Source organism: Lactuca virosa, chromosome 3, assembly GCF_052849685.1.
Source record: "Lactuca virosa cultivar CGN04683 chromosome 3, Lactuca_virosa_CGN04683_v6, whole genome shotgun sequence".
Lineage (NCBI taxonomy): Eukaryota > Viridiplantae > Streptophyta > Magnoliopsida > Asterales > Asteraceae > Lactuca > Lactuca virosa.
In genome coordinates, this window is record NC_136428.1 from 100078527 (window position 1) to 100091638 (window position 13112).

A 13112-nucleotide genomic window follows, 5' to 3' on the forward strand; every position below is an offset into this window, starting at 1 on the left:
TTTTCCCATTCCTCAGAGCATAAGGACTTCTGCAGAGCCCCTCTCTGCGGAAGTTGTGGTCATTTAATAATGTTCTTTTTTATGGTCATTTGCTACAAACACCCTTCTCTTTTTGGTCATTTGATGAATTTTCTCTTTTTTTGGTTGTTTAATAATAAGGTTTTCCAATTTAAGCAAATAACGGGTCAGCCCATTTAGTGAAACCTGTGTTAATTGTGGCGCATATAAGCCCTATAAAGCCTTGCACCGACCGACATATTCATGTAAGCGACGGGATCTTAGTTAATACAACCTTCTTCATCGCAGTCCAATTCACTGTTCCTCTTTTCCGGTAAGTGATTTTTTATACTCTGTTTGATTTTCTTGGTTCATTAAATTTGTGAGGATAATAATTTGCTTAGGCTTTTAAAGATATAATTTTTCTGAGTTATATATATACGAGATATGTCCGTATGTGAAAATAGGATACTAAATTAGTATTGCTAATTACGATCTTTAGTTACAAGTTGAAAAACACAACGAAAAAGATAATAACTTTATTAGTATTGTGTAGTTAACTTGCGATTTTGCATGTTGTAGCTAACATTGATAATCAAAGTCGATATTTTCTCTTTAGATAGCTTTATAAATAGGGTATGTAAACAAATCAGTTGACTAAGGTCGGGATCAAATCAGAGTGTTTATACAAAACCACATAGTAAAAGTAAGATTTGTATTGATTTTAAATAAAATTTGATCAACATGCATCACTAAAGTACAAGTTCTGGATGAGAAATATAAATCCATTTTGAATTTAACAATTAGTAATGGAATATAATTTTCTTTCTACTGTCATGGCAAAGGCAACACAGTTCAATTTGAAGTTTTATGCTTATCTAGTGAATACTACTATTGCTCTAGCAAAGAGGAATTTAAATAGATATTAATTAGCACCTTTCAGAATATATTTAGAGATTATTTGATATTATGTCATGGATACCCTTTGTTTATGGCCTTGGACACATGTTGTTTTAGGTTAAATCAATAAACCAGAAGAAAAAAAAGCACAAATCTGAAAAGATAAATAGATTAAGAAAAATGCAAGCAGAAATCAGTAAAAAGGAGAAGAGGTAATTTTGTAAAAAAGAACACCTCTACACTAATAAGAAATAAGTAAAAGAAGTAAGATAGCAAATAAATATGGAGGTTGGTTCACCTCTCTACTTAAAAGCATGCAGTTTAAGTTTGTAGATTTCTTTTTTGATAATAAACTTTTTTGATAAGTTTAAGTTTGATACATGTTAGTTTGAATCCTGGATTTGTCATTGTGCTTTAGTAATCGTTATGAAATATTTTGAAGATTTCTTTCAAAAAGAAGGTATGATTTGATTAAACAAAAATACTTTTTGAAATCTTGAAAAGCAACAAAGATGGTATGATATCTCATTATGCGTAGCTTCATTTCCCCAATGGTTTTGAATATATCATACTACTACTAATTTCTATCTTGTTGGAAAACGCAGAGTTACACAATGTCAGATAATCTATGTGAAGAGTTGATGGTTGAAATCTTGACAAGACTACCTCCCAAATCCCTCCTCCGGTTTAGATCCGCCTCCAAATCAATATGTTCTTGTATTGATAGCCATGGTTTCATCCGCATGCACACTTCTCGATCCCCACAAAGGCTACTGCTCACACACAGAATTAGACGTGAACACATAAAAGAATATGGTGTTGCCTCCTTTTGTACGTTACATGCGGAAGACCAATTGCCATTGTGTGGATACAAAGGCATAACACCAGTCAAGTTTCCATGCAGAAGTGTCGATATTGTTGGTTCATGTAATGGAATTCTGTGTCTGCTTCATTGTGAAAATGGTGTACTTAGTCTATGGAACCCTTCAATCATGCGCCAGCTAACCCTGCCTGATTGTCCTCTTCAGAGATGCACAATCGGGCTTGGTTTCGACCCAATCACTGATGATAACAAGGTTGTGAGTATACCCGTTAATGGAAGTGGAGAAAGATCATTTGTTTACGCCATGAAGACCGGTGCTTGGCGTCCGATTGCTTCGTCTATGCCTTTGTATTCTATAGTGAAATCAAGGACGAGTTATCTCAATGGTGCATTGCATTGGGTGGTGGGACATCCTTTTCGTAATTCAGAAAAAATACAACTTTGTTATAATATAATGACATTCGATTTGAGCAGTCATGTTTTTGGCATGATTGCTTTGCCAAAACCCAGTTGGCCAATCCACCAAGTAACAACCATCCAAGGTTCTGTAGCTGTGATTTCTATGGAAAAGGTTTTCGATGACAGTTGGATTTGGGTGAGGAGAGATGCAGATGCAGATGCTTCTTGGTCTGTGATTTTTAAATCGAAAACAAATCAAATTCAAGCAGGGGTAAGGACAGTTTTGGAACTGACCAACAACGGTGATTTGTTGCTAGACACTTACTTCCAAGGGCTCCAATTTTATAATTCTAAGATAAGATCGAGATCAAGTCTAGTGAAGTTTAATGATGCTTCTTTCTTATTTGATATGGATACGTATGTCGAAAGCCTTCAGTTGCTTCACATGGGGACTGCTTGCGAGGTAAACCATCTTTTCTTTCAGGAAAAAAAGAGAAAGTGAAGCTTAAACTTCTTAATCATAATCATATTTACTTTTGGAACGGTCCTTATGTATGGTATATATATATCTTGGGGTAATCTCATATATTGCTATATAGAACTCTTTTCATCATGTATCACCTCAAATTTTCAATCATCTTCAACATCAGTAATCATAACCCGTGTCCTTCCAATAGTTTTTTCTAATTTTATCCCATGGGCTGCTAGTAGCAAAGACAAATACTTGAAAGTTGCCCACCTCCTTAACCACTAGTTCCACAAAAAATGGAACTTCTTTGGGAAGATGAGCCAGTTTTTGAATAAAATGTCATAACCAAAGACTTTAAAATCAAGGAAGCCCCATGAACATCCAATTAATAATGAATGACAATACAACTAAAGGTTTCCAGTTCTTTGTTTTCTTCTCCTAAAACTGCTTATTTTTTTTATCAATCATATATAACAACATACTTACATTTTGTTACTGATAATAACGTACTTTATGTTTTAGCATTAATAACAACGTACTTAAATTTTTTATCCATAAATAAAGGCAATGTGTGTATGTTATTTCTTTGCATTATGTTACATATGAGATCGACTCTATATGGTCTTTTTTTTGTATTTTATTAAAGAATAAATTACTGAAATCGTTCCTGTGGTTTACCAAAATTTCGTGTTTGGTCCCTATCTTTTCTTTTGCATTCGGACCTTCCTTAGGTTTTCATTGTTGGGTAATCTTGATGGGTTAAGTTGTTCATGGGTATAGATTTGAATGGGTCGCTCCAGTTTCTTTATCCACAAGTTGAATAATCAGGACTTGGTCTAATGAAAGACCTGGTTTGGTGGGATTTCATCAACGTGGACTTAGTAGTCCAATCTTTAAGGTTTCTTAGCTGTTAGTTCTCCTTCTTCTTAGGATGTTAATTAGTATAAATAGAGTAGGGTTTATCTCCTTGCAGTAGTGGGACGTGTATGTATGTATTTTCTGTTTTCTAATGAATGAGTGATACACAGAAAAATTGTCCCACCTTGAGATCTTTTTGTTTTGCTTTTAATGTGAATGTTCATGTATGTTTGATCATAAGCAAAGCATGTTCCAACAATTGGTATCAGAGCCCTAGGCTCATAGTATGGGTTGTAGAAGAAGGGTTGATCAAATGTTCATGAAAGCAGCAAGTTTATGATAAGCAGAAAGCAAGTAGAAAGGCTAATCAAGTTGTGATTGGCAGAAAGAAGCATGCAGCAAGCAAACACATTTGATCAAGAAAGAAAGAAAAGAAGCAAGAGAAAGCAAAAATCGAAGCAGGAAACAACAAGATTCGGAGGATGATAGCAAGACCCGAAAGAGACTTTAGCAAGAATGACCGGTGGAAAGAATGTCACAGGAGAAGAATTATGGTAGGGAGATCAAAAGAAGTTGTGGCTCGTAAGCAAGAGCCTCCAGGTTCATACCTGGTTCATAGCAAGAAAGAAAGGGCTGATTACAACCGTATGTAATCAAATGGAGAGGAAGAAAGCATGAAGAAAGGCTGCACAGCAGCAAATTAGAAAGAAAGAAAGAAGAAAGAATGAAAGAAAGAAAGAAAGAATGAATGAATAAAAGAATGAAAGCAAGAAAGCAAGAAGCAAGTCTGATCACGTTTGGTGATCAGAAGCAGCAAAATTGTTTTGTATGAACAATTGCAAGTGTAACAAACAATAAGGGTTGTTGCATAGTCTGTAGCAAGTAGTAGGCAAGACAATCATAGCAAGAAGAGAGTTTCAGGTTTGTAGCAAGTAGCAAACAAGAAACAAAATGCATGAGAAGTCTGAGCAAGATAGAAGAACTGTGTGTTCTTAATGCAAGAAGCAAGAACTAGATAGCAAGAAAGAGGGTAGCAAGAAGCAAGAAGATCGAAAGAGGCAAGAACGAGATCAAGAAACTGAGTTTTTTTTTAACTTGAAAGTCTAGCAAGAAATACCAGAACATGCATGAATTATGACAAGAGCAAGATTACGGGGGTGAATGTTGGGTAATCTTGATGGGTAAAGTTGTTCATGGGTACGGATTCGAATGGGTCGCTCCAGTTTCTTTATCCACAAGTTGAATAATCAGGACTTGGTCTAATGAAAGACCTGGTTTGGTGGGATTTCATCAACGTGGACTTGGTAGTCCAATCTTTAAGGTTTCTTAGCTGTTAGTTCTCCTTCTTCTTAGGATGTTAATTAGTATAAATAGAGTAGGGTTTATCTCCTAGCAGTAGTAGGACGTGTATGTATATATTTTTTGTTTTCTAATGAATGAGTGATACACAGAAAAATTGTCCCACCTTGAGATCTTTTTGTTTTGCTTTTACTGTGAATGTTCATGTATGTTTGATCATAAGCAAAGCATGTTCCAACATTGTGTCAGTCCCTGCCTAATTGGAAATGACTATAATCCCTTTATCATTTTATTTTTCAGTTTTTATTTTTATTTTTTTTAATTAAAGAAAATAAATTAATTGATTTATTGACAAATAAGACCCACTTGCAATCCTACTCCCACTCCCACCACCGGTCACCACCACCGGCGACCACTTTCACCATCCGCCACCGGCTACCGGAAAATAAATTCATAACCTGCAACGCCACCACAATCGAGATCTGCTGTCACCGTCGGAATACAATCACCCATACCTCTAACCATAACTTACAACACAAATCCAAGATCTCTCCCTCTTTTTTCTTTCTGCCCACTATCAGATTTGGGGAGACCATAACGCCGAAGCAATACCACAAGACACCACCATCTCCGATTTGAAGCCAGCACCTTCGTTATTCTGAAGTCACCACCAAACAGACCTACCCAAAGATGGACCCACCATAACCAGTTAACCCCACCATATTTTCCCCCTATTTCTCTCATCGATGAAAACCATTTCAGCAACCATCTAGAAATAACATACGAACATCCAAATCTATAACATAATAACATTTAAATCAGTTTTTTATATCGGAAACCTGGAAATAATATGATCCATTTTTCAAATCAATTTTCAATCTAGATTTCAGAAAGAGAAATGATAAAAGAAATCGATTTCATGAAGAGGATGTGGGGATTGGTGGCGGAGTAAATGGGTGAGAGAGAAGAGGCCCATGGCGGCAGTGGCGGGGTTAGCACCCGTGGATCTGAACAACGAATTGTTTGCTCAAATCTCATAGAAAAAACACTAACACTAAATCGGAGTCTGCAACCGGGTCGGATGGCAGATTGTTTGCTCCGGTGGCGGCAACGTAGATGGGTGAGGTCACTGACGAATCTAGGTCTCCGGTGGTGCATATGTTTTCGGCATCGGTCTCTGGTGGATTCCTAAACCGCTGCAAATGGAAATACAAGCATTGATGGTGAAGAGGTTGTCGACATCGATCTCCGGTGGAAGCCTAAACTGATTCAAATGGTTAGACGTTGCCGGCACTTTACACCATGTTCCCGAGTCTCGTTTAACGAGGGAAGGGGAGGTAACCGGAAGGAATCGGGAGGAAATGAGCGCCTCGTTCCCGAGTTTTAGCAAAGAAAAAGAAAAGAACAGAACAGAAAGTAGGAGAGAAAAGAATAGAAAGAAAAGGAAAATAAATTTGTATTTCATGTTCCCGAGTCGGAGAGAAGTGAAAGGAATGTTAAACATTTTGTTCTTTCTCTCCAAATCCGTCCAAATCGGAAGGAAAGTTCGGAGGGAAAGTGATCATTCCATTTCCTTTCACTTCCTTCCTTTAATGAAACTCGGGAACACTAATTTCTTTTACTTTCCTCTCACTTCCATCCATTTCCTTTCTTTTCTCTCGTTAAGTTGAACTCGGGAACGGGGTGGAGGAGATATCTTGTTCCCGAGTTTTTTTTATTTGGGTTGATTTGGAAAGAAAAGAAGAGAAGATATTCCCTCCTAATCTTCCTCCCAAATTAAAGAGATATGGAGAGAAGTCGACTACATCTCCATCCGATTTATTTGAAGTTTACCAAATTATTTTTCTTATCACTATTTACACGCACGCTACAAACCAGAAAACACGATTTGCATTCTCAACTCTCTAACCGTTCATCAGCATCAATCTTCGTCCCTGCAATCTCACAGGTAAAACTTTCTTTTATTTTATTTTTCTGCAATTTCTTCTATGTATACAAGAGAATGATCTGTTATTATATTATTTTCATGTTCTTCTGTGTATACAAGAAAGTGTTATATTAAAATAAGTGTTCTTTTTGTATTACCTCTAACATTTATATATGCAATCCACGTAAATCATCCTCAAAAACAAACATGAAAATGTTAAATATAAGCCCAAAGTAGCAGCCTTCGGTTAAGTTTCAAGAAACATGTAATGGTTATTGCTTTTTAACAGAATATATGAAGTCCAATATATGAAGTCCAGAACAACCAACCACACTTGATCAATCAAGTCATATATAAAGTTATCGGAAATTAAAATTAATTTCTAATTATCTTGTGTTTGTTCCCATCTTTTTGTTTAAATTGAACCACTGTCATGTATGTATGGAAACTATAGCATTACCACTTCCAATGATTAAAATAGTTTTATGCTTGTTCAGCCTAATGCATGTTTACTTACGAGTTGTGCTTGGCTTCTTATGCCACTTAAAATCACATATTTCCTTAACAGATTGTAAGTGTTTGAAACTCGTTCTTATAAAAAACAATTGTTCCTTTTGTATTACCTCCACATTTATATATTAAAATAACATGAACCTGAATGTTTTTACCATTCCTATTTTCATTTTTTTCCCTATCACTAGCAACGAGTAATTGTCATATTCTAAAATGTGATTGTTGTTGCTTTCTTTTTTTGCGACTCTTCTTTGTTGTTCCCGTTGGACTATTTTGCCCTTGCTCCTATTTTTGGTGTGTGGCTGTTTTTTGTTGTTGTTACCAATCAGCAATAATAAACCAAAATGTGTTGTTGCTTTCTGTTTTCAATCCTTCTTTCTAATGCTATTTGTTCTTCTTTGTTGTTCCCGCTGGACTATTTTGCCCTTGCTCCTATTTTTGGTGTGTGGCTGTTTTTTGGAGACGTAGTCTGATTAAACTGCATTGTTTTGGACAATTTTTATAGTTTGGTTTCTTTTCAGTTAGACAAATGCTATTAAAAGATAGTCACTCATGTTTTCATTTTAATATTATTTATGTTTTGCAGCCCATTGATATTTTAATTGAATATTATATGTTGGTGGTATTTGACTAAATATGTATGTATGTGTGTAAACGAATGCGAAGACACAAAATATGAAGATGACATGCAGATCAACATTTTTTTTCCAATTTGAACTATGTATGTAATATGATTGCTAAAAAAAATAAGGGTAAAATTGTAATGTTGTTGTTTAGCTTTCCTTTCTTTTCTTTTCCTTCCAACTCGGAAACACATTTTTTTTAAAAAAAACTTCATTTCCTTTCCTTCGAACTCGGGAACACGAAAAAGTTAATCACTTCCTTCCCCTCATTTTATTTTCTCTCCATATTTTCCTTCCCTTTCTTTTCTTTTTGTTAATGAAACTCGGGAACAGTGAGAAGAGAGATAAAAGGGAGACTGAGAGTTCAGAAGGGGTGGGGTCAATTGACTGATTAAAGGGTGGGGGTAAGGGGTATCCATTTTACTTTTTAATTTTATAAATGATAAATAAATGAAAATAGAAAATAGAAAAGGAGAGTATAGTCTTTTTATATTTGATAGGGACGAAATACGTAACAAAATCAAAACCTAGGGACGATCCGAGTGCAAAATTAGATATAGGGACCAAACACGAAATTTTGGTAAACCACAGGAACGATTTCAGTAATTTGTTCTTTATTAAATTACATAACCCATTTAAGTCGAAAAAAGGATTGACCACAAAACTAACCAAACAGAAAATGAGTAGTTTAAGAAAATGACAGAATCTCACTAATATGTTTCGGTGTGCATCAGGTGTGGACTATATTCGCAGAACAAAGGATAAAAAGACATTGCTATTACAAAATAAAGTAGAGGTTTTAGGTTGAATTGATGGTTGTTGTGGGACTGTTTAATCAATATTATACCTTTATAAAGCACTCAACTTCAGGGTTCAGGAAGTACACCACCATGTTTCCTAGTAACCAATGTAGAACAGAAAACCATGTGGTTCCCTATTTATGTGAAACCGATGAAAATGAAAGAGTTAAATACTACTTGGGGGTCGAATCGTATACCTAAAAATATTTAAACATATATCCAATAGTTATATTAAAGTTCTTACAATCATACTCGATGAGGTCTTATACCTTGAAATATTTTCATAATTGTATCATTATTAATACTTTCTAAAACACTTTTTTCAATATATTACACCAAAATATCATTTAAATATAATTCTTGATTCAGGCAATAAAGGATACAACACACAACCATGAATTTGGCTATCATATTTTACTAAAGGATACAACACACAATCATGAATTTGGCTATCATATTTTATTATGAACAAAACCGCAAACAAGGTTTTGGCATGTTTTAAAAAGGTGAATTTCATATATACCCTTATTAAGCTTCAAAATATTGTATTTGCCTAGCTTAATATCTAAATATCGTATTTACCCTCGTTAACTTTTAAAATATCATATTTGTCCAAACTTATTTTTTTAACATTTTTTAAAGCCTTTTAATCATTTTTTATATTTTATAATTATTTTAACTTATAAAAAAGAGCTCATAGACCAAATTGCCCTTCAATACTTAAACCTTTTTGCCATAAAATGGATTGACTGAATTATCCTCCCAAAACTATCCTAACGCTTCTTCATTACGTACATGGATGCCTTCTAAAATTGGAACGACAGCCACAGTCGCCATCTTCGTCAACATTCATTTTCACTAAGACTCAAGACATTATTCGACATCTTCAAGTTCTGTTTAATATCTTGATTCAAGTAGCTTCTTTCGATTCTAAGTTTCTAGGGTTTCCATCTGTATGTCATTTCCAGATTGGGATTTATTAAACTCTGATCCATTGATGGTAAGATTTACCATCTCACATTTGAGGCAACGGTTGGTGGTGGCAAGATAAAAGTATATGAACTTTAAGCAACATATTTCTACAAGTTGGTGTTAAGAATATATAAATCATATCCTTTCATGCTCGTTTAATCAGGTGAACTCCTAGTTGATGCCAAAAAGTTTGAGTTGTCGTAATTGTATTTTTCTAAGCATATTGGTTGAACATGGGATTTTATGTAAATAATTACAACTATAATATGAAATCGTTAGGTGTCTAAAATGAATTGGTGGTGGTGAAGGTAGAGGAGAACGATGTAGTGGCTCTAAAAGGGGACTTGGATAGTATATATTTACCAATGCAGGACTTTAGCAACATGGTACCTTTTGAGAAGAACTTTTATCTCATCTCTTCCTGGTAATGAGTCTATATGTGAGAAATTGATAACCTTTTCCTATCTCTTCCATGTCCAACTCTTACCAGTCAATTAATGGGTTTTCATTATTTAGGTTATTGTCTAGATGGTCTCATTATATTAGTACTAGCTCCTACTCTTATCAGTCAATTTCTTGTTGTTGGTTAACAGAGATGATGATTTTTCAGTCAAGGCATACGATTTTGGTCTCAATTTTCTTCAATCCAGGATTTTGGTCTCAATTGATAACCCTTTCTCAATTTTTCACTTCACATACATGTCAACAAGGGAACTTCCAAGGTACACATTATCCATAATATCAGTCCTTATGAATCAGAATTGTCTAAAAAAATCAAAATTGGCAATCACTATCCATATTCCATATTGATCCGCCTTTAACTCCCATCTTCCCTGAAACAGCTTCGTTCTTGTACAGTGGATGAAGGTGACGATGAAGAGCTATTGATTGCATGCGTGCATTGTGTGTTTATCAGAATATGTCGATCAGAGTATGAGTATGCTCCATGTACGTGACATAAGAAGGGATATGATAGTTGGGGGTAATTAGGTCAATTCAATTTATGTCAAAAGGTTTTTAGTATTGAAGGGTAATTTGGTCAATTGCCTTTTTTTATAAATTAAAATGATTATAAAATATAAAAAGTGATTAAAAAACTTTAAAAAAATGTTTAAAAAATAAATTTGGGTAAATACGATATTTTAATAGTTAAAGAGGGCAAATGTAATATTTAGATTATAAGTTGGACAAATACGATATTTTGAAACTTAACAAGGGCATATACAAAATTCACCCTTTAAAAAAACGCAAATGTTTTTTTATATAAGAAAATCTAATGTTATTATATGTATGTATATCAAATTTACATGGCCCTTCGATGTTTCTTCATCCTTACATGCCTCAAGAGTTTATGTTTCAAGTTGGTTCGTTGATCTCTATAGAGATATTAGGCGTTCTTTGATTTATGTGTCAAACAATCAATATGTTGAATTTGAAGCTAAACTTGATCTAATTTCTGAAGACTATGATGACTACCTAGTGCTCTTGATTGCGTACATTAGCCATGTTACAATAACAGGTTGTCTACACAACTTTCTATATATCCCAGTAAACTGGAATCAAGTTGCTATTGAGGGCGACAATCCATTTGGGATAGATGATTGCACTCATTTCATTGGATTGTCTAATAAGCTGAAGAATACGATGCAAGGAAATAGCAACTGGCATTTCTCTATCTACCCTTGATTGAATGTGCGTGGACATAGACTTTGGTTGGCGTCTTGGCTGACCAAAAGCATTTATGTTTATGGTTTCTAGTAAAGGAAAACTTTGAAACATAGGATCAAAACATTTTTTACATATTAGGGACACCACTCGCTCCCAATTTAAGAGTGAGTGATGTGGATACTCGACAGGCTTGTCACGATGGGGTCGCACCATGAAAAAACCAAAATCTTTTTTACTACCAGAGGGTTGATAAGAGGGGAATATTGTCTCAAGAATCCCCAACAATCCTCGCATTAACAATAATTGAGAAAATAACAAGACTCAAGAATATACATGGAAACTCCATAACCATAGAAAAACCACTGGCCTCTAGAGTTTAAAACCAAAGCCTTGGACTCTATTTAGAAGCTTGAAGTCCACCCAAAGTTTCATCATTGTAACAATGTGGGATGGGAAGCCTTTCTTTCGTATAGCCAAAAACTCAACAAATCTCCACTTCATATCATATCATCATCATATCATCATATCATCTACCCTAATAAATAAAAATGATTTTGTCACATGTCCTTCTTCCATTCAATTTGTCAAATGTCATTTTGTCATAATTTTGAAACATATTTATTTTCCACTTGTCATTTATTTCATTTTTCATTTCCAATATATCATTAATTTAGTTTCCATAAATTAAACCTACCTTAATGACTATTAATTTTAAATTTTAATTTTAATTTCAAATAAATTTACAGTTTAAACCTTTGTGCTTAACATTTTGCTATAATTAACCTGTTTAGTACATGAGTCTGATAACTAAACACATAATTTTAATTTATTTATTTTTTGCATGTTTTTTTCTCATAATTTTCACTTATTTCAAATTTTAAATTCAAATAAACTTTTCAATCGTTCCTATTTAACATTTTGTTTTAATCAACCCGTATAATATACGGGCCTCACAACTAGTACTATATTATAAAGGAAGCATTTTTCCTTTCACTACATTCATTTGAAACTCCCATGCATTTTTCCTTTCACCACATTCATTTGAAACTTCCATGACTTTTCAATTTCTTTCTAATAATGATTATAAGTTGGTTAATAAAGTTAAATAAATATCAAACCTAAAGTGCAATCATATATAAACTAAATTTCAATATTAAAATAATATCTTTACTTCTACTTATATAGTTATGTTTTTTAACTTTTAACATATTATACTTAATTTATTAGTTTTAATATATTGTTGGATGTAAACAATTATTATTTTAAAGATACAATTTTGGAACAATTTGTATAAAATACTTAAATTATTAATTTGAATATAACAGTATAGTGTCAACTGAAATATAAATTTTAGTTTAACTTAAACAACCCAAATAATATTTTGTAAATTGCTAAAAGTGATTAATCGTCGTGTCTTTCTAATAATGATTATAAGTTGGTTAATAAGGTTAAATAAATATCAAACCTAAAGTGTAATCATAAATATACTAAATTTCAATTTTAAAATAATATATTTACTTCTACTTATAAATTCATATCTTTAACTTTTAACATATTAGATTTAATATGTTGTTGTATGAACCATTATCAGTTTAAAGCTACAACTTTAGAACAGTTTGGACAAAATACTTAAATTGTTAATTTAAATATAACATTACAATGTCAACTTAAATATAAATTTTAGTTCCACTTAAAAAACCAAAGAATATTTTATAAATAGTTAAAAATGATAAATTGTAGTGATAAATGCAAAAACTAAACTGTAATATCAATTTAACGAAAATATTCCCTAAAGATATTTTTGTAATCTTTAAAAGTTTTCAAATAAGTAGCTTAAAATAATTTACAATAAAAATATTTAAAA

The 13112-nt window shown here is 33.3% G+C and overlaps 1 protein-coding gene across 1 annotated transcript; it reads left to right on the forward strand.

Moving 5' to 3' along the window:
• Nucleotides 1-243: 243 nt before the first annotated feature.
• LOC145166277 (F-box/kelch-repeat protein At3g06240-like) lies at nt 244-6687 on the forward strand. The gene is made up of 3 exons (XM_079085217.1): nt 244-331; nt 1503-2582; nt 3832-6687. Exons 2-3 carry the CDS (start codon nt 1512-1514, stop codon nt 3955-3957), a joined length of 1197 nt encoding a protein of 398 aa, XP_078941343.1. The 5' UTR covers nt 244-331; nt 1503-1511; the 3' UTR covers nt 3958-6687.
• Nucleotides 6688-13112: the final 6425 nt, after the last annotated feature.